At 47.7% G+C, this 22,832-nt stretch overlaps 1 protein-coding gene across 1 annotated transcript in view; it reads right to left on the bottom strand.

The window, feature by feature from the left end:
- EGLN1 (egl-9 family hypoxia inducible factor 1) overlaps positions 1 to 22,718 on the bottom strand; it is a 32,893-nt gene extending 10,175 nt beyond the window's left edge. Inside the window, exon 1 of the mRNA XM_026053353.1 lies at positions 21,816 to 22,718. Within this exon, the coding sequence (XP_025909138.1) occupies positions 21,816 to 22,703 (888 nt within the window). The 5' untranslated portion in view covers positions 22,704 to 22,718. The remainder of the gene's footprint in view (positions 1 to 21,815) is intronic.
- Positions 22,719 to 22,832: the final 114 nt, after the last annotated feature.

Consider the following 22,832-nt stretch of genomic DNA (forward strand, 5'->3'; position numbering starts at 1 on the left):
TAGGTGTGCCTGCTTGAGCAGGAAGGTTGGACTAGATGATCTGTAGAGGTCCCTTCCAACCTTAAATATTCTGTGAATCTGTAATACGTGTTCTGTAATTCCCTTTTCTAAAAAGGGGAAAACCTACAGGGAACAAAGCAGAAGCGAAGCTGGGCTGGAAGAGGAGCCTATTTGGTTTCCCCCGGAAGGCAGACCCTTGGAAGAGGTTCATGTGCCGCAGAGCCAGCCTGGGTCACAAACGATGCTGAGAACGCACCCAGGTTTGCTGAATCCCGTCCCAGAACAGGCATTTCCAGCTACATGAAAATTGTTATTTAAGAGGTTTTACTTAGGAGGATCGTGTAAATTTAACACTGACACCAGCTATTTCTCAGGAACTCCGTGGCACAGCTACTGTTCAGAATGAAGAAAAGGCTGATACCGATTGCGATGCTCTCGCAATCCCMATTCTCCTTAAAGTAACCAGGAGTTCGACTGAGGTGTGAAATGGTATCGAGGTGCAAGCGACCTACACGTCCTTCAGTGAGCTAAAAACAACCTWGCGTGGAAAGTTTAGAAAGCACTGTTCCCAGGCCTATCAAATACACATAAAATATAYTTTATATATAAAATATATAAAAATATATTTATACATTTTTCCCCCCAAGAGCAGAGGTGCCTTTAAATAAATAAATAAATAAATCCTCCCTCTATAATAGTTAAAGCAGCCTAAATTTGCATCCTACTGATGCAGTTTCCTTTACAAACTACTGGAACAATCTCACTTGTTCTCTTCCCTTACGTGGAATCCATACATGTATCCACAAGTTTCAGTTCTACCCACTAAACGGAAAGAGGAAGTTTTAACCTCAAAATTGCTGGAGCAAAAAAAAAAAAAGAGAACTCTCAGCACTTGCTGGGAAGTCCGGGGGAGGATCAGTTGCCATCAGCTCAACATAAACATTGGCAGCCATCAGTGTTAAAAGTGTTTCAAGTGATTCATTTGAGCCTAAAACACAGACACTCTTGGAAGAATAAATATATATATATATATATAAAGGACTTGTTTTTGTCTTTTATAAGTGTGAAACTTGTGCTATCATTAGCTGCAAGAGAGGAGAAACAGTTTTGCTGTTCGATTAGATAATATATCTAATATATATTTGTTCTAACAGTAACAATGACTCAGCCTTCAGTGGGGAACTGGAAAGCAAACGCACGGGCCGGCCAGCGCCGCACACCRCCCGCCCCGGCTAGGGACACGAGCCCCTGTCCCCAACCGAGCCACGGTAWGGAAAGCTACAGAACTTCACAATTTACAGGGTATGTGAAACATACTGTTTTGTGAAACAAAACAAAGTGAGCTTGTGTCAGACTGTCATGCACCGCATGATTACTCCCACTTTCATTCTGTGGGAAAGGACTGGAAGGTTACCCATGTAGGCAATGAAGTCGCCTACTTTTTCGTTCCCTCCCTTGCTTTGCCATTAGAGAGCAAATGATAGTATCTTTAAACATCCCAAGCTGGCACAAAACTTAGCTTTTTAATTTATTTTTTTCTTAAACTCTGCTCTGAATAGTTGAAAAAGCCACATTAGAGAGTGGAATGTTCCAAATCCCCCAACATCTTGGGTTAAGGCTATAACGGCGCCAGCTGTCCAAAACAAAGAGCTACCTGTCTTATCAGCTGTAGAAAAGGAATGGGCAAACTCAGCACAAGGAAATAGTGGCACTCGGATCACAGACCCTAAGCGTCCCCCTTCTGCACTTCTCTGGCATGACAACTTCTAAGCATTCCTTCAGGAAACACTAATACCAGCYGCCCTTAATACTGCAGTAATGGAATCTGGGCACGGGAAGCTCTCCAGAGATACTCCCCGAAACCCACAAATAAGCAAAAAAGTCGGGAAGAGCCAGAGAGCCTCCGCGCTCCCTGCACACGGCCATGCCCAAGGAGAGCCACTATATACTTAAGTCATATATTCTGTATATGCTCAACCTTCAGATTTTCAGCTCCGGGGGAAAAAAAGATTAAGTTATCACCAYAAAGAAGAAATACTAACCTGCTAGCACTGAGTCACAGGGAGCTAATCAAAACCACAGATTTTTTTGCTGAGCATCCTTGGTGCTTGTGTGCCAACCACTACATCCAGCAGTTAAATGCACGAAAGGAACAAAGCAGAGGGCAGGACAGAGTGTCTGGTTCGCTACGCAAAGGGGTATCTATGAAGCTCACGAGGGCAGCACASAATACAAGCCCAGTCTCGGTCATGACCAAGGAAAAGAAACACAAGCACCGAACCCCTATATACAGTGGGGAGAGCAGCAGGTAAACAGATTGGAGCTTTTTCCTCTCTCCTTTCCGACTCCTCTCACAGCTGGATACCTGATGCCTGGGTATTGTTCATAGGAAGCAGCAACAGAAAACTCTTAGGAAGCGGAGGGGGRAGAAAATACCAGTTACATGACTGCACCAAATCCCAAGGAAAACAAAGAAGAATCACGCAACGGGCTGGAGAGAGGACACGTGCTCTGTCATATTAATTTATTAGTAAGAACTAACTATTGTTCAGCCCGCAGCACAGAGCGCTGCATCGGTTAYGGAGATGTCACCTTTGCTGGTTGCCGAAGGAACTGCAAGGCTCCGCGAGCAAAACAAGATGTCCAAACCCAAGACCGATGACTTCCTAGAAAAAATTTATCAGATGCTCTCACGCTCTCACAAAAGGCTTCACTGGAAATCCTTGGCATGGGTCATTCGACACATTATAAAAAAAAATAAAAGCAAAAAACCCACATATGGAATCAAAGAAAATACAGCACATCTGACTTGAGCCTGTTTGGTGCATTTGCAAGGCATATCTGGTTCAAGAATGTGTTCATCCCTGACAAACAGATATCCTGAGGAAATACATTTCAGTTTAGGCACATTTCAGGGCAAGAGCTATTTTTGCAAAGTACACAAAATAACAGAGAAATTGAGGGAAGAAAGACTGTATTGATACTACTTTGCCTGAGCAAAGTCAACATTACTGACTTAAACGCGGTACTAAGGCTAACATGGTACAACTTGGCTCCAATTGGTAAGTCTTCTATTGCACATCTTCCACAATCAGAGATGGAAATTTTCAACAGGAAAAAAAAAAAAAACAACAACAACTTTGGAGAACTTCTGATAGTTCTACTCAAAAGAGMAAGCTGAAATGGGCAAAATAACTTCTTTGGGGTCTAGCTAATCTAAGTATTTCAATATTAACTTTCAAGCAAGTAAAACTCCATGCCACTATGGCCTCTATGATCTGCTTAGTAAGGCCAGAGAATCACTGGTCACAGAAATGAAAACAGTGGATGTAAAAAAGCTAAGGGTAGGTGGAAAGAACCTACAGTTGCATAAAAGCTGGGGTTGGAAAATGCCTAAACATCCACCAAAACCCAGGCAAGGGGGAGCTGTATCTAGAGAAGCTGAAGAGAAATATGAATATCTGCAAAATGCATCCTCGCTAAAAWTCTGTACCTTTCAGTCGAGGTCAAGACTTGGGGAGTCTGCAAGGAGCAAGCAAGYTCACTGCTTACAGCTTAAAAAATAAAGAAAAAAAAAAACAAGAAAAAAATAACAACAACAAAATAAGAGCTTAAGCAGCTTCTTGCCTTCCAAAGGGAATCATCAGGCAGGTTTCTTGTATGTGGTTTATTTTCTCTATGAACTTCTAGGCAGTCCAGAAACTATTGCTTAATCTGCCCTACCTCACTCTTCCCCAGACCTTTCAGTGCAACCGTCAATACAAGATTTCCAGTTGCTCTGAGAGAACCTGACTTTACAGACACACAAAATGAAGCAGCTCAAGATACCACCAAGGGTTTGGCACAACAGGTAAGTTCTTCTACTCATAGTTTAKTTCTGACTGCTTTAATCGCACATTGATTTCTGACTGAAGTTCACAGAAAGCTTTGCCAGTTCGAGTTCTTTTCGAAYGAAGTCACTGCTTTACTCATTAAAACTGCCTTCTGTTTTAAGCTGCCCTTTTATCTACYTACAGTATTCAGTAGACACACTCTAACCGCCTGACAAGTCTGAAGACAGAAGTTTCCACGCTGCTTCACAGCTGCATTCAACCCAGCAACCTAGAGCKGGCAATCCCACACCTGCTTGAATTCAAACCAAACATTTTAGGTCTAATATTCAGAAAAATGACTGTGAACATGGGGTGTGCCCACACTTACAYAAATAAATTAATAAATAAATAAAAACAGGAAAGAGAAACTCCCATAATCCTATCAGATAAGAGTCACGAACCTAGCAGGAGCGTGTGGATCTCGGAAACAGGGTGAATGCCTCAAGGCTCGGCCTGAGCCCTGGGACAGCCAGGGGCACATCCCAAAGGTAACCGGGCAGCAGCTGAAACCAGCATSACAGATGGACACAAAGGGACGGTCTTCCTGACAGCCAGAGCAGGATCTTGGAGCCTTTCAGCCCCTAGCTAGTCTGCTGCTAAACAGAGACATCAACATTTAAAGGGTACCGGGGTTCCCACTGCTCTCCCACACCTGAGCTTTGCAGGGTGCAAGTCTCAGCTCTCCAAGCGCCAAGGGAAGAGATTGCCGAGTGCGTCTGCAACCTTCAGAAAAATATCCAGCTTGTATCTTCCCTTGTAGTTAAGACACTGGCATTTTCTAGGCTGCTAGCCCAGACAGAACATGCATTTTTCTCAAAATTGTGCCAATTTAACCAAAAGGTGTTGTTTTAATATTGATTCAGTGAAATGAATGCAAACACCCTCACAGTTATTCCACATGACTAGAACTAATCTAATCTAATTCCTTCTAGGAAAATAAAGCTGCGTTCAGATTTAATTAAGAAAGTCTACAGAATTGTGTGGTGCCTTTAACAATTTTTTTTTTTAAAGTAGATTTTACCAAGTCCCATTCTGAATAATTACATTCTCAAGCTTAAACACCTGCATCCCTCTTTAAAACCAAAAAGGTAACTGATGCTTGCCTAAGTTAGAGCTTTGAAGCTCTATCAGCCTCCCTGAGGTTCAATATCACGTATTGTGCTATTTTTAAAAAAGTGCAGATGCTGAAAATTTAGAACAAACAAAAAGCCAGAGGGAACTAACTGAGATSTCTCATAAATCAGTTGGAAAGGTACTATCCCCCAAAGACAAGAAACCTAGAAGCAAACACAACCCCTCATTTTGCAGCTGAAAAAGGCCCTAACGTATACCTCAATTTGTGGCAACCTAAATCTGTCCACATTATAAAAAGAATGTTTTGCATTCAAGCAGCTTCAGATTCGAGCAACTGTTGAATAACGTAGCATGTGTGTGTGGAATTGGCTGCCCTGCTCGGATAACTCCACATCCCCTCCAAGAGGAGCAGACCAGTGAGTCAGTAGTTTGGCACTGCAGAGGCATTTGAAAAGAGAAGTCAATCAACACCAACTTTAAAAGTCTGTTTTTAATTTACCATTGTAAGTGCCTTGAAATGAATATTATATTTTAAAAAAAGGGGAACTTTTTCTTTCTTTTTTTTTTTCCAAGAAGAGGCAGAATGTTTTGTTCTTGCATGTCTCTAGTCAACTTGCTAGTTTCATCATTATCTGCTCTAGGAGACAGAAAAGCAGCATCTTTAAAAAAAAAAAGACTAAAAAAAAGGATACTGTAGGAAATCAGTAGAACATTAACTGCCATGCAGCTATGTCTATTAAAATATATTTTTTTCAGCAGAACATCAGAGCTAAGGTGTATCCTCAACCACACAACATCAGGCACTGACACTCACACATGATGATTACCCATTTCAAAATTATTACACACAACAAACGCATTTGTTTAGTTGAGASATCTACTGAATAAACTGAATTTAATTACCTTAAAAATAAAGTTTGTACAAGCATTAGCCCAAACTTTAGAGTTGGAGGCTTTTTGTATTTAAATCCTGGAGAGTTTTAGGAAGAGGAAAGAAAYCCTAAGGATTACAGCTGGGACAGGAGGGAGTGGTGGGACATTACATACATATATATATGTATATATATGTGTGTGTACATACATATATATGTATGTAATGTGCACACACACACATACACACACACAATAAGCACCAAATAAATTGCACACACTGTAACACTTGGGAAAGTGCATGACTGAGAGCTTTGCCATTTAAAAAAYACCCATCACTGCCCTCCCAAGGGCACTAGGCTTAGTGAGAAGCCTAGAACTTTCTCCCTATCAGAGATAAGAAACCATACACAATAATTTTGCTAAATACTGGGAGATATTTTGCATATTTTTAAGAAAGATTGATTTTAATTCTTTCATTTCTTGTTTAAAACTATCATTCTATTCCCACCTTAAGGAGTGAAATAAATATAAAACTGGAATTTCTCTTATAGGAAAGAATTATTGATATAAATGTGAAYGTTGTGCAAGGGCACAATAATAGGAATATTGTATATAGTCTATATATTTAGAAAGCCAGTCACATAGGAAGGTAGTTGTGCACTAAGTATCTCAGACTTACACTACTTCTATGAGCGCACTTTAAAATGCCCAAGTCAACATCTCAGCTGCCACATGTATACCTTAAACTATAGAAAGATGCACTACCATAGACAGTAAATTGATGAAAAGCTATTTTACAAGTGATTGGTATGCACACTTGCAAGGGGACAGACAGTATTCCAAAACTGACATAGTGAAGCACTTARTCCTACTACATGCAGTAGAATAATGGTAGACAACGCAGTGCTACAATTAATATTGCACACAGCCAGGGGCACATTCCGAAACCACCCAGGATTTCGGTGCAAGCAGTGCCGACTGTGCACGCTGCCACSCTGGGGAAGGGCCCATCACGTCTGTGGGAGCACGAACTGTGTCCTCTGTCACCACAAACACGGAGTGAAACAGCACAGGGCCCGCGGGAGCCGAGGCTGCCGGTGCCCACGCTCACCTGCCAAACACTGTCTGCGGGAAACAAGGAGAACTTGAGGAAACTGCCTGGCCTAGGCAATAAAGAAGCCCCCTCACTTCCCTCATTTCTCAAATTTCAGCTGAATCAACAGTAATCTTAAGCTCGGGGTAAATACAGTTTTCAGTGTAACCAAGTATCAGTGGATGATGAGGAGCCCATCCGGTTTGCTCCAACTCTACTTACCATGAGCATTATGAAACTACTATAGAAATGGGCAATCCAGTCACAAAACCKGCTGCTCTTCTCCTTACCTCCTATTTTATACATTCCTGAAAATAAATGTTTCACCCTTCCCAGGAGACAAGTAGGCTTTTCCAGGCCAATCGGTCCTTTTCGGCAAACCACCACTTAAAAAACAAAGYGCTGATGCCATCTGTCAAGATTCCTGCCAGTCGTCATTGCAGCGGCCCGGACTGGCCAAACACCACAGTTGCCAGCAAGATGCTAATCTCAACCTAGCCATTTCCCCCTCCAAAAACCCGAAGGGAACAGAACTGAAACTGTACACGAAGCAATGGCACAGGAGAGGAGCCTGAGCAAACAGACACCGGCCTCCGCAGGAGCAAGAACAGAACCCTCTCCGAAGGAGAAGTCGCTTGGGAAGTTTTTGTCTTCCCCAAAGGTGCTCMCGAGACCCAAGACCTTCCCCTAGTGACTGCAGGCAGAAAATCAGCAGGGCAAATCCCCGAGTTAACAAGTAACCAACACTTGAGCCTCCTGAATAGCGCTGCACTTGACAAAAAGGAAAACCCACTGTTCCACGGTCCATCTCCAAATGATGGATTTGGAGACGGGACCCACAYGCTCCGTTCTCTTGGCCAACCTGTTTTTGCGGACAGGTTTTTAACATAGCTCACCCAGACTCCAAAGAGCAGCAACTTGTTGCCAAACAAACAAGCCAAAGGACCTCTGGGCTTCAGGGTCTACTGCACTGCTTGGGAGAGAGATACAGGGCTCAGGAGCCACCGTCCCCATCAGAGGTGACTGGTCAGCTCACGAGGGCCGAGCCACAGGGCTGAGAGATTCCACCTACAGGGCAGGTTTGCAGAACACAACTCTACCTTTTTCAAGGACTATTTCTGCCTTCACACTTGTGATCTAAATAAATAAGCACAGAATATAGTTAAGCACATAACTGATGAAGCTGTGCTTGCCTTAGTCTGCAAACATGCGAAAACAACTCAAGGATGCAGACTCCTCACGTCCACCGCCTAAAGCCAAAGTGGGGGAAACTCCCAAAGGAACAAAATGCAAGAAGATCATGTGAATGGTGCAAAACAAAAGGCAGACAGAGAAGAAACAGATAACAGAAGTAACAGCAGCACTTCCAAAAAAAGTACTACCAAGAGCATGGAAATAATGCCGAGAACCACAAAAATTGACAAGTGAAACAATAATCAAATACACAAAATGTCACATAACGCACTGCTAGACAAGGAACAAGCTACCAATTCAAGCCAACAAGTAATCATGACAGATTTTGGGGTGGGACAAATTACTTTTCAGCCATGGACCATAATTTAAAGTGCAACTTCTAAATGGYTACTGAAAAGAAACAACAGATCTTCTAAAATACAGGTCTATTGTTTTACACTACCAGTGAATAGTAATTTATTAATAGAGGACATTKCAAGGTGACACCTGCCGATTTACTGAGCTGTGTTGCTGGCCCTTCATCTTTGCAAGAAAATTAACACATCTCCTGGGGTCACTTTGCATCTATTGCAAGTCTTCCCTCAAYACAAGATTCACAAAACCAAAGAGGAGGGGAAAAAAMCATCAATGAAAGAAGGGCATGACTAAAGGGAAAAAGACGGGGAAAGAAGGAGCGGGTAAGAGCCTGCGGAAGGCTCCGAGGCTCCCCGACACGCGCTGTGATAACGCAGGGCAGCAAGCTGCAGAGCACAATTATTAACTGCAGCCACCCTGCTACCAACTCCACGAGATCCAGTCGTGAGCCCAAGTCACAAGCCACCCCTCGAGACCTCGGCTGTTACTGCCACCTTCTCTGTGTCCCTCGGGCCCTCAATCAACCGCACTGCAAAACATCTCCAACACGGGGGTTACCGCGAGCACGCTACGCTGCAACAAAAAGTAAGCACAAAGCTGCTACGAGACGTATAGCACAGGCACGGCCATACCCGTGCCCAACCCTTGCGTGCAGAAGGCTGCTCACATGGGTTGCAGCCCAGATAAGAGGTTACTGAGTGGCCTTGCAAAAGGCTAACTTGGGAAAGAGGAATCGATCCAACCCCCAGGTAGTGCAGCAGTAGGTAACTGCCGCACTGCACCCCAAATTCTTCCATTCGTTCTAGCCGGAATGGATTCATCTATCACTCTAAATGGTTAATTTTCCTAGTGGAAAAGAAAAAACACAATTATTAGCGCTGAGGATTCAGCCTATACTTAATWATTAATTCCTTAGAATAGGCACTGTTTTTATATCATTTATTTACATGAGCAAAGCAGGCATCCAGCTGACAGGCAGCAACACAGGACAGTATTCGCTGGCTACATAAACACATTTACAGGGGAATTCCCCAGTCGGGAATAGGCCACAGGTCCTCCCAGGTTGGCAGACACGAGAGCCCAAAACTGCCAGCGAGAAAGAACATATTGTATTTTATTCTCAGAATTAATACAAACAATTCCGAGTAATAATTGGCAAGTCTGCTGAAGGTTATTCCAGAAAACAAGAATTTTCTTCCATCTTCTATTACAAAATAAGGATTTAAAAAAATGCAAGATATTTGTCAAAAGGGAAAAAAAAAAAAGTCTCAAACGGAGTCTGTATCTTCCTATTACAGGCAAAGCCTGTTCCTCACCGAGTCCCTGGAGGACTCCATTACTTCCTCTGGAAAGCTGTACCCAAACCGGGGAGGGGAACAGAAAAGAGAAAAAACAAGAAGAAAAAAAGAGTTTTGAGAATATCCACTGTCATTCAGAGGGAACTKTTCTCTGGAGTTACACTATGGAGATACTATGATCTGACCTGTAGAACGTGCAGCCTCAGTAGCGAAGGGGAGTAAAAAGTGAACACCAAAAACTCTTCCACTGCAACATTCACATTGCCATATGAGAAGGTTAAATTGAAAAGAGGGTTTGTTGACAGCATTTTCATTTACATTACTTCCCCTGCTTATTTTCATGTTTGCAAAGCTCTTTAGAGCTATAGGATGCTATGGATAAAAATAAGCGTATATTTATTGCACTAATTCCTATATGACTTCAGCATAATTTTGGTGCAGCCTTTGGCTCAGGGTACGTCACCACTCCTCTTTTCTATTTTCTCTACGGAAAAGAAAATGACAAAGTCAGGACTKCAGCCTAAGAGCTCCAGTGTTGTTCTTGAGCCCGTGCCAAGTGTTAGGAGGTCTAAGGGAGCTACTACATGGCGTTTTCTCCCAGCTATAATGGGAATTTAATACAAACTTATTCTACACAAAAAATTGGAAATGCTGACACAGAGCACTTCAAGCATGGTGTTTCTACAAGATCTTGTTCTCAAGGCATTCTTAAGTACTGGAGTAGACAAAGAAAATAGCTACTTACACGTAAATTGCAATAACAATTTCATTACAGGGAACTAACCTCCTTTCAATGAAAAATGACAGCTACTGACAAGATCCCCCACAAGGGTGATTATTTTCAAAATAGCCATATATATGGCCAGATAAAAACACTAGAGTGACAGTGCTTATATGCAACATAAAACCATTTTGCATAATCCATTCTGCAAAGAAGTGCACAGAAAGGTAAAATGATGCTAAGTATCTGACAAAAAAAAAAAAAAAGGTAGGCAAAATTCACTACATGCAAAGAACTGCCCTTTGGGAAAAAAATTATATATATATACACACACATATACATGTATTATTCTCCTTATAAACATACAGAGATGGGCTCCTGAACTGGTTGCTGTCTCTTTAGAAGGAGCTCTGTAGCAATACAAGCAGCTCTCTTAAACGAGCACCTCAGCACAGCAGCAGGGGCAAATGGGGCATTTTGTCCATGTTGCCCCTCCTTATCTGAGGATTTCTGACACTATTCTGGCAGTACACAAATCCATGATGTACTGCACACTAATCCCGCAATTCTGGGTGCCTTACACTGAACGGACAAAACCAGAACAAAACAAAAAGCACTTAGAAGGGCAACAAGAGCGACCTGCAGCACAGGGCAGTGCCCATCTGAACACAGACCAGAAAGACCAGGGCTCCTCAGTCCAGAAGGGAAAAGACATCAGCCAAAAAACATGAAGAAGAAAATGACAGATTCTTAGAAATCACAAAAGACAAAACTGCCGTAAAAAAGTTTTTGCAAGTATTAAAATCACCCGGCAATAGATTTTAAACAAAAGGAAGTTCTTTTCCTACCTAATCAAACTTCAGGATCCATTGCAAGAGGATGCTGCAGAGGCCAGAAGTACAAACAGCTTTTAAAACAAGATTACATAGGGTAATGGCTGATGGTGTCCCGCCGTGGCTGTCAGGAGCTGTGGCCGGGCACAGCCCCTGGCTCCTCAGCAGGGTTCTCAGTTGCTGGAGGCACCAGGAGCAGCATTTTACACAGATTTCTAGGCTCCATATACACACCTATCATTACTTGCAGCCAACACAGAGTGGTATAACAATAAACACCTGCATGAAGGCGAGATGTATGGTAAACGAGAATTATTATCCAACAATCACATACAAAATGAAATTGTGAGAACCAAACTATTCAGATGGAAAAAAGACCATGAGAACTTTGAGTGGAGAGAACCACTATGACTGTAACAACTCAGCAATGTCCGTCTTAAACCACGTTGCACAGAACTTTTGTTTTTCACAGCAAGACTGCATATTCTTCATAGCTGTGCTGCACAGTTCACATTCCAGCAGCCCGTTTGGGCAGAAGGCCCCTTGAGACGCGCACAGCTCCACGTGGCTCCAGCCGGCGACTCGCTGCAGGGCACGGGCGCTCGGCTGGYGCCCCGCGACCCTCACCTCGTCCCTGCCGGGGACACCTACGGCCTGGGCACCGGCTCCGAAACTCACGGAAAGAAACAACGGAGGAAAAGGCAGCAGCCTCCCTGCTCCTSCTGCTTCTCCATGGAGTCAATGGACGGAGGGCATCCCGGGCAGGAGGACAGCAAGCAAGAGGMGCTGGCAAGTTTGTATGGGGCAGACAGAGATGAGAAATGGCTGGAAGCTAAAGGGGGAGAAGACCTGTAAGCCAAGAGCCGCAATTCTTTGATTTATGTTAACGGCCTGACYCTTACTGGTGCCTTCCTTGCTTTTCTGTGAAAGGGTGGCTGCTCCCAATGGTAAGGTGGCAGCATTCTTCTCAAAGCCAAAATATACAGAAAATAAATTCATCTAGATGTTTGTTACAAGCTTACTGCATAACATGCGGTAAAARCTATAGGAAATATTAGAGCAAAGCACTTTTTGATAGCCTGTGGTTTTCAAAGAGCACGTTTCACCGTGCTGGCTCTCCAGCCAAAGAACAGCGGCGRGCCCTGCTGCAGCTCGGCCTCCCACTGCAGAAAAGAAAAGGCCTCAAAAGCACATCAAGCACCAGAATGTTCTTATATCATATTCACCATGTGCCCCTTCCTCTAAGTATTAAAGAAAAAAAAAAAAAAAGGAGATTTTTTAACTTCCTTAAACATTTGGTTGGATCAGTCCTGTGAAGGCACACTTCAAATCAGACGCTACCCTTGGGCTGCATAACGGGTCCTTACACACAGATTAAAGCAGGTAATGTGGCAGAGAACAGTGAAGGTCCGGGCTGCAGCCCAGACCACGACCTACACAACTATCCRGGGTCTCAATGCAGATTTCACTGGGCACCCTGCAGGATGCYGGCCAACGCGGAGCAGCCTCGAGATGCCCTTATCAAGCGCTCCYGGTTTCTTTTTCTTTTCCTGTTCCCTGCCTTTCCGGAGCCAGCCGGCACGGCAGCTCCCAACAGTGTCGGGACAGCGAGGCCAAATGGGGCGCCTGATGCCGCGTGCGGCTCTGCTCCCACGGAGGATCCAGCAGCACGACAAGCAGCAAGGAGAGAAACACACGGTAAATACATTATTAACCAGCTGGGAACTGCTTTGGGGAAAACGAAAGCAAAAAAAAAAAAAAAAAAAGCACAAACCCACAAATCTTTCATGTGCTTTATCCCCAGGCACAGTTACACATCACACGAGAACTTTAGTATGTGAAGATTTCTGTCCCCAAAACAAGGTTTTGATCTACAGCAGTTTAAATTCCACGCTGTCACATCAGTCAGGTTATTTAATCTCTTATTGAAAATTTACAGTTTAATTTAAGCAGTAACCCCCAGGCTGATCTAGCTGTGCTATCCGCAGCTTTCTGAGCTATGTAAGCAGGAAGATAACAGACCCTGACTCACCCAAGAGTCAACACGTCCCAGGAAGCGCAAAGCCAGGGAGAAGCCTCCGTCCTCTGCTGCTGCTCCAGGAACTGGGGGCTACAAACAGAACTACGTAATATGAACCGACAGTGCGAACACCTCCTCTGAATAAATACATATATAAAATAATATATATATATTATATATATACGCACAGAAAACCCTCAAGCTTTCGGCTAGCTTGCTGCCTTTTAACATCTTCYTACGCAGCCGCTGGATGCTCAGCTCAGATGCCTGTGCTCTGTGGTGAGGGAAACGGAAGGGCTTCCCGAAATCCCTCGCCCCCTTCACCCCACATCCTTTCTGTACGGGAGGTCCATCTCAGCCGGAGGGAGGCAAAGCAGCGGCAGCCCCTGCCGCACAGCCAGTAAAACCACACACAGTTCCCTCAAAACTCTGGAGACCAGAAAGTCTTCAGGGCCAAGCCGCGCTCCAAGCCGACCAGACCCTAAACCAAGGCATTAAATTCATCCTCAGGTGTAAAACTGCCCTTGCTCTAAGGCCCCTTAAGCAGCCTACAGGCAAGGCCTTCCTAAGGGCCCTACACTCACACTCTGTGCCCGTACAGACACACAGGCACGCGCTTTTCTACACGATCCCTATTTATAACATTACACACTAACAAAAATATTCCCGGGTAATTTTAAGTTAAATACCAAAGAGCAAGCAGGCCTTCAGCTGTAAGCAGCAGTTACATGCTTAAAAGCATTGCTCTATTTCTGACAGACACTGCCCTGGAACAGCGGGTGAATTCGCTTTCAGCTGGGAGCTTGTGACTCCGACTTACCCACCGCTTCTGGCACAAGCCAGCACTGAAAATTCGCTCCACCAGCTGCCATCAACCAGCAAGCAGCCCTCAGAAACCAGCAGGTAGCTCAGCACGATTGGAAGGGCCCYGGGGGACTTTATCAAAGGGCCGCAAAGACCAGCATCCCTTCTAATGGTGTGAGAAGTTTGTCACAAACGGCACCAAGGGCATCCTAAGTAATGATCGCCCCATTTAGTGGCAGCTGGAAAGCCAACTTTACCGCTCTGCTCACTGAAAATACAACTTTTACTGTTATTTCATCAGCACAGCTACAAAAAATCCTGCCGATGACCAAGAACCTTAGACTGGCATCTCTGGAGTTATCTCCACAGTCCCTGGAAATAGCAGGTTGCTCGCTTATGAAACAGTAACAAAGCACCAAGAGACAGGAAAGCCTGGGGAGCATCCCAGCACAGGACTAGCCCACCCACTCACAACAGTCCAAAAATGAACCATTTTGAACTGAAAACAAAATTCTGAGTTAGCATGAGAGCTCTCCAGGTAGTCTAAGGAAAATCCACTGGGCTAGTTTTTGGATGGGCAAAAAGACTATATTTTTGCTCTATATAGAGTATTTGTTCCTCTGCATAAAATGTCCTTCCTTTCTCTTACAGCAGAGAACACTCAGTTAAGCCACAAGGTTGGCCATACCAGCACTGAGTAAAGGGCAGCACTGCAGCAGACAGAAATACGATGTTTTTGCCAAATCCCAACAGCAATCGAGCCTGCACGAAGCTAAAAAGTTGTCCACATTAACCAGGACACAATCCAAACACGAAGACTTGTTACAAAGCACCGTGATATTTACCTGCATTCTTAAAGGAAATACATAGCATATTACTTCTTAGCAGGAAACAGCTGGTAAACTATTCAGTAGCTAAAGGCGATCTAGAAAAGCGCAAGAATCTCTCCAAGGCCCCACGAAGGTTCCCGACACGGCGAACGTAGGAACGGGAGAAGCGCCGTTCGGGCGGCCCTGTGACTTGGCAGGACGTGGTTTTCACGGGATTCCTGCCGAGGAGGCCGCAGAGGAGGGAAGGCGGCTGCTCCCCGCGAGCTGCAGGGCTGCGATGCGGAGCACTCCGACCGCGGCCGCRCACGGATCGCRGCACCGAGCGGCTGCAAYGYGGACACTGCTGCTGTGAGGAGGAACTTCTGCACTGTGGGAGCGACAGARCCCTGGCACAGGCTGCCCAGGGAGGCTGTGGAGTCTCCTTCTCCRGAGGTCTTCCCAACCCGCCTGGATGCCRCCCTGTGCCCCGTGCTCTGGGTGTTCCTGCTRCAGCAGGGGGTTGGACTAGAGGATCTCTGGACGTCCCCTCCAACCTCAGCCATCCTGTGCTCCTGTGAGTTGCACCACTGGGAAAAACAAAAACTGGAAGAAAAGCAAGCACAAGGAAAAACAGCATCTCACAGAGCTATCCTAATGTGCCTGGGAACAGAGAGGAAACGGGGCAAGAAAACAAATTAGTACAGGAATTGTCCCCTTCGGAGCAGGCCTCTGAGCCAAGTGGGGAGATGGACCCTGCACAGGGTGGCCAGCAGTGAGTGAGGGCCAGCGCAGCCCCACAGGGCATGTGGACACCCCAACCCTCAAACAGGGGAGCCAGGAGCCTCTTGGGCACCAACAGAAACTCTAGACCAACCCAGAGAGCTCGGCAGCAAGCACAAAAATATCTAACCAAGGGCTGGTCGCCTCATTTCAGTTGCTAGGTGTTCTGGGTTTTTTTTTGTGTGTGAGGGACAGACATGCAATAAAAAAAAAAAAAAAAAAAACTTTTCATTTGAAAAAAAATTTCTTTTGCTTTGCATTTGCTACATGTGGGTGGTGTGGGACAACTTTCAGTGARAAGTTGCAAGGAAGAGCTTTGGAGGGCAGAACAATACACTTCTGGAGGCCAAAATCAAGCCTTGTGCTAAACATGGAGGAGCAGAGAAAAGAAAGTATAAAAATGAAAAAAAAAATAAATAAATAAAGAGCAAGCAAAGATTTCTTAAACTACACTCAAATTTTCACGGGCAAACTTTGGGATAACCAGTCCCTAAGTGTTAAATTAAGGCCGTAGTTTGGCAAACACTTTAAGCTGGCATAAATTTGCGCGGCTGCTGAAAGAAGGTCTCAGCCTCTGCCAGCGCCCGGCGCCAGCACAAACAGGGAGAACCAGGAGYGCCGCTTTCGCCCGTTTATCCCTCAGATGGAACCGTTCCCCAGTCCAGTTCACGGGATGGCCATGTAAATACTTGTGCTGGCAAAGAAGGGCAACTGCTTCTTCGGCAGCGCCAGCCTGGAGCGTTCATTGACCTGGAGCCTGGAGCCTGAGACACGGGCATGTGGAAAAGTTAACAGGAGTCACCGGCAGGCTGCCCAGCCTCGGGCACCTGGTATTCACCCCACACCTCGAGTCACAACCGGTACACACCAACGCACCAAGGGTTTTTTGCTGCTGTTTGCTTTTTTTAAGTCAAGGTATGACGTTAACTGCGGGATTACAACCCTTCAGAGCACACAGGCATGACAAGCGCATTCACACACAGGCCTAGTGCTGGAGGCCAATGCAATCCTCTGCAAAAGCAATTCTCATGGCACAACTGATCGAGATACCAGYGTCTGGGCTACTGACAGGACCTGAACTTGAGGTCGTCTAAACGATCCCACCAGAACAGTTGCTTCCCACAAGCTAATAACACATTTATATAATTCTTTTAGTGTGAGAACTTGCCAGAATCTCTGAGAAAGATCAAATTTTTGATTTCCAGTGGCCCTCAACATGTATCCCTTGCAGATGTTGTGCTTCTTGATCAAAAGATTGCTTCAATTCAGGAACAACAGACAGGCTTCTGATCACCTCCTCTGCYTGGGACCTAAGGCACCTGCGCATGGGGAGCAATGAATGAAACTACACTCACCACATTTCAGAGCTCTACCTCAACAAGGGAACAACAAAATAAAAATCTCACAATTGTGGATCATTCTGAATATCCGTGAATCACCGAACCACACACTCACCTAGGCCCAAACACCATCTCCAGCACAACCACCACCGTTCGGAAAGGAATCACTAAGCACAGGCATGGGCAACCTTCAATCAAACTCAAGCAATTCAGGTAAACAGATTGAGGAAGACCTAGCCACTGTTCCCCACAAATCAGCTGCAAATTCAAAGCCGCAGAGCGAGCCACTACGAAGCCCTGTGCTCACCTCCCCGGGCCCACACTCCACGTGCCACGGCCTTTCAATTCCTCCTGGGGGCCCATCCTTCTCCCAGGGCCCTCRTTTGCCACCCTTTGTTTTCCCCTGCATGCTCCCACGCCGCTCAGCAGAGCGGGCTCCAGTGGAAAGAACAGGTACGAGCGCCGCTCAGGTTTCCCGGGCACTGTCTGAAATGGGATCCGCAGAGCGGGGCCTCGTGTCTCCTGCTCTCATGTTCTCGGCGCCGCCGCCGGGCGCCCCGCGAGCTGCCGACAGCTCCGCTCCCGCCGGCCGGGAGCTGCTCRTCCGGTTAGCTGCGCTCGTCTGCACGGAAACACTCATCCCGCGTGTTTGTGTGGCAGCTGCCACACAAGTAAGTGGCTGGAGCAGAATTCCTGCTTTCCCCTTTCTAGAAGGGCTGACAGCAGGTCAGCTCCGTTAGAAGGGTATTTTGGAAAGGCATACTACTGCAGAACCTAAGTAKATGGGACAGCTGTGCTAGTCTGGATTAAGAGCACACGAGGTCTTCGGAAAACTCCTGCACACGCCGCTGTGCAGCGGCACGAGGCTGAAAACCGACCGGCACGCGGGAAASCATAAGCAGCGATGGAGTGCTCAGGCAGACCAGCTATCCCTGCCTTGAGGTGGGAGGAAGAGCAAGCAATGCACAAGCAAGATATTCCCCATCTTGGGAAGAGGTTCAAGGGCAGCCTGGCACAACACGCAGACCAAAAGGCAGTTTATTCCCCAGGTGGCCAAGCAGCGGTGGCTGCTGCTGGCATAAAGGTGCAGGAAAGCACAAAAACTGACCAATTTGAGTTGCAGCTCTCATGTCAGWTGTACAAAAGAGTGGAAATGAAAACGAAAACCACTAAGGAAATGTAATAGAAAGTGCAGATTCAACATCCAATCAAGGAAAGGCCTAGGGCAGGGCAAGGAGAGGAGGAGGTGGAAGCAGGAGCTGCCCGGGTTGAGGCGGTGAAGAGCAGGCAAGCCAGTTCACAGCCGGGAGCTCAAAAGCTAACACTGCACCGGTAAAGACCGAGAGCTTCGTTTCTATGAAACCCTTCAGGTTTTAGATGAAGGGGAGTCTGCAAGAGAGGAAAGAAACCCAGGGAGGAAAAGAAAAACAATAAATAAAAAAAAATTACAGTGGAAAAAAACTCACAGTGCTGCCCCCCTGACTCTGAGGGGGACAGAGGGGAAAAACCCTTTTCACCTGGATGAGACCCTGGAATACCTCATTCCCCAACTTTGATGGGCAGATTTATACCTCCACTAGCTCTCTGAGACAGGGCAGGAAACAGATACGCATGCATACAAATGCAGGAACAGATAAGGGAAAGGAAAGAGAAAATTAGTATTTTGGGAGGAGATGGAAGAAGAAAAAAATCTAGAAAATAACAGGAAGTGGGAGAAAGACACTGGAGCTCACGTATACAAGCCTGTGCTGTGATACGCTGGCAAAAAAAGGAAGCACAGTCTGGAAAAGAGAGGCACAGACAGAACAAAAGTGAGGAATGCAGCAAGTCGGGAGCTTTAAGGTGAGCAAACAGCCAGCCACCGCGTTGCAYTGGCTACAGTTCTGCTCTATGCTCACGTAAAGGGGAGTCTTCTACTAGCTTTATAGTTTATACCCACTGCTACACAGAAGCTTCTCAAYGTGGCAAATAATCCAGGGATGGTGAGACCTAAACAAAGTCACATCAAGTTACGTGGATCAATTTTAGTAGCCCAGGCAGCCTAGGCATCCCAGCAGAGATTTTAAGATGCAAAACAAACAAGAGACCCAAACGGCTCGCAGCCCGATTACAGCAGAGAGTTTTAAAAATATTTTTGTTGGGTTTGCTGCCGTGTGTTCTTAGAAAACTGACTTTGTTTCTGAATGTTGTGTTGTGTAAGGGTTGGCATTTTGTCCTGGAAGTCACAGGAGCTTCCACGGAATCTTTAACCTTTAGGAGACCTAGTTCAAGCTCCGTAAACAAGCATATCCTACYAGAGGCAATGAATCATAAACAAATCTACTCCATCACGTGCTCTGATCCCTACGCTCTTTCACTAGATTTGTGAAGACTTGACAAAGAAAAATAAAAATGAGCCAAAAAAAAAAAAAACCACTTTAAAACTGTTAATGAAAAATCTCCTTTTCCTCCTAAAAACTACAGCACTGCACCTTAAAATGCAAGCGGATCATTTCTCAGCAAGTGTCCCGGGGAGGATGCACACGCTCCCGCGCTGCAATGCTCCGCACGGCTGCGTCCCTCTCCTCTCCAACAAGCTGCCCAGTTTAACAGGTTACCTAACGCACGAGGTAAGCACATGTTTGATACGTGTTTGATAACCCCTTCCCCTGTGCGACCCGTGTTGGCAATTTTCCAGACAGGGCCGCGGGATTCCCAAGCGCTGGAACGGTATTGTTGGTTCAAAYGGTTGGCCATTACAAGCCCCATCAGTGACGCTGTAAATTGGTTTATTTAGCACCTTCAGTGAAATAATATGCTAAGTCCTCCACACACAAACTCTGCAGACCACAATACTGCAAAATAAACAGACAGGAGTAGTCAAATTATTTGGTAAGAGATTAGTTTGTCCAGTGAAAATATTGAGCTGCGTTTGCAAGTATTTTTGTTCTGCTACTTGAAATGCAGCCAGCAAGAACGGGCAGGTATTACACACAGACTGTTCCTTTCTAAAAACAACAAGTTTTTGCTACGGATTGCAGAACCCACATAYCCATAAATATCTGAAAACAGGCTGTATTGCACCAATTAAGGGAATCAAGCAGCTGCCCCTACGCAAACAGCACCAAGAGGGAACTTGACCCTATCCTGGTACTGCCGTGTTCCCTATAGAGGCCTACCCCTCTATAGGGCCGAGAATGAAAAGGACACCGGGACTCCTAGCACAATGCAAACACACCTAACGTCAGAAAAGGCAGGAGCAAGAAGTGAAGAATCAACTTCAGATGCCCAAGAGATGCCTCTGTGCACATTTCACACCTCCTCCTGCCCCGCACCACCGTCTGTGGATGCTGCTCAGTGCGACACGAACGGCAGAAGAACATGTACAGTTCTTGCAAAAGAGGCCAGAAGGTGAAMGTCATTTCATCGCTCGTACCCCTGTTCACTTTAAGCACAGGCCTTTCCACACAAGCACCAAACCAGACATCCCAACAGCCCGGACTCTTGTTTGGACCACCTCTTAYTGACTCTTCTCACCGACCGCGCTCCTTTATGCGCCCCAGGGGCCAACGTGGCAAAGCTGCTGGCAGCCTTGGGCCTCCTGCTGCAGGACCCCTCGGCACCGGGGCTCCGCTGCGACGCTCCCAGCGCCGGCTCCCACCGGGAGCAGCTGAGGAAGGGACRGAAGGGCCCAATGCCCCATCCCGAGGCGCGCGGGCATTTCGGCGGGGTCTGAACCCAGCCGGGCTCCGTGCCCTTCGYCCGGGCACCCCACCAGAACCGTGCAAGCAGCTCTTCTCTGCCCACACGCTTTCCACGGTGGGAACTACAGCCACTGCTACGTCCAGGAAGCGCCAGTCTAGGAATCAAAGTTACAAAACTCAGGTCGTTTTCTAGAGTCGGAACACACGGAACAGCAGAGCCCACGAGCACCTTCAGGTGAGCTGCAGCACTCCTCTTTGCTCATGAAGTCCAGAGCCACAGGTATCGTTAGGGGGTGAGTTTGCTATACTAGAGACTTAAGAGGTCTAACTCTGTTTGAAAGAGAAATTGGCTTAGAAAAAAACAGGGATACGGGGGAAATGCAGACTATGTTCCAGCTAAGCCTCTCACACTGCGTCTGCCCAGGCGTAGGTACAGGGAGCACAGTTTAAACTAAAAGCCCCAAACCTCCCCCACTTTTCCTCACCACAGCAGGGTGAATGCACTGCGCTTGACCGGGCTGCAGGGCTGCTTTCCGGCTCCCCGCTCCTCCCCTCCTGCTCCGGCTTCCGACCGGCTGCGGCAACAGGAGCGGGGCCGGGGGGCTCGGAGCGGGGCCGGCTCGGAGCGGGGCCGGGGGGGGCTCGGAGCGGGGCCGGGGGGGGGGCTCGGAGCGGGGCCGGGGGGCTGCGGGCTCCCACCCCCGGCACTCACCACCCTCCTCGGGCTGTAACGGGGGCGGCAAAGCCCCCCCGCTCCCCCGCCGCCTTTTTAAAGTCTGAAAAGACACTGATGAATATTCATTGCCAGGGCTCTACTACAGGGGCCGGCTTTCTTTTAAGGGCCTGAAGGGGGTTGCAAATCAGGCGAAATACAATGGGAAATCTCGATGCAGAACTCGGACCTTTTCCTCCTCCTCCTCCCTCCTTCCCCCCCTCCCCCCCAAAAAAAGTATCTAAGGAGAAAAATAATTGTTTCTCCACTAAAAACAGAACCCCTAAATGATAAAAGCGATGAACAAACCAACTGAGCACGGCTCCCCGCGCAGCGCCGCGGCCCCGGCACTCACTTTCGTCCTGCCGTTGATCTTGTAGTTGCCCAGCTTGCCGTTGCAGTGGCGGATGAGATCGTCCATGCTGTTCATGAGGAGGCGGATGGTCTGGCAGCCGGGCTCCTTGCCCTCCACCCAGGTGATCTTGTCGCCGCGGATGTCCTTGGACGAGTCGCTCTTCTGGCTCACGAGCTGCCCGTCGGTGAAGCGGCCCGTGTGGTGCAGGGCGCGCACCTCCTGCGCCACGCGCCCGCCCAGCTCCTTGCCCAGGAAGTCGTCCACGACGCAGATGCCGTGCTTGTTCATGCAGGGCACGATGTACTCCAGCGCCAGCCGCTGCGGCACCAGCGACTTGGTCTGCCCGTTGGGGCGCAGCGCCGCGCCGCCCGCCGCCGCCGCCTGCACGCCGCCCGGGTACAGCTCCGACTTGTCCCGGTACAGCAGCGCCGCCTCCCCGCCCGGACCCGGACCCGGACCCGCCGCCGCCGCGGGCCCCGGCGCCGCCGCCTCGCCCGCCGCCACGTGGTTGTTGCTCAGCGCCGCCGCGGGCGGCTCCGCGGCCGCCGCCTCCCCGGCCCCGGCTCCGGCTCCGGCCCCGGCTCCGGCGCCGCGGGGCGGCGGGGGCTGCGCGGCGCGGGGCTCCGCAGCGCCCCCTGCCGCGCCCGCCGCGCCGCCGCCGCGGCAGATGAGCTTGTGCTTCTTCCAGTCCTGCCGCTGGTGCTCCTTGCTGCAGTAGAAGGAGCTGCGGCAGCGCCCGCAGCGCAGCAGGTTCTCCATCTTGCCGCACAGCTCGCAGTACTGTCGGTCCCGCTCGCTGCTGCTGCTGCTGCTGCTGCTGCTGCTCCCGCTGCTGCCGCCGCCGCCGCCGCCGCCCTGGCCGGCGCTGCCGCCGCTGTCATTCGCCATGGCGCTCTGGTGCCGCGGGTTATGTAAGGAGGCGGGCGGGAGCGCCGCTGAGGCGGCCCCTGCCCGGGCGCGCGGGGAGGGCAGCGCTCACTGCATCATGGCCGCCCTCCGCGCGTCCGCCCGCCCGCC

This window comes from Nothoprocta perdicaria, unplaced genomic scaffold, assembly GCF_003342845.1.
Source record: "Nothoprocta perdicaria isolate Ctin4 unplaced genomic scaffold, notPer1 scaffold_99, whole genome shotgun sequence".
Taxonomy (NCBI): Eukaryota; Metazoa; Chordata; class Aves; order Tinamiformes; family Tinamidae; genus Nothoprocta; species Nothoprocta perdicaria.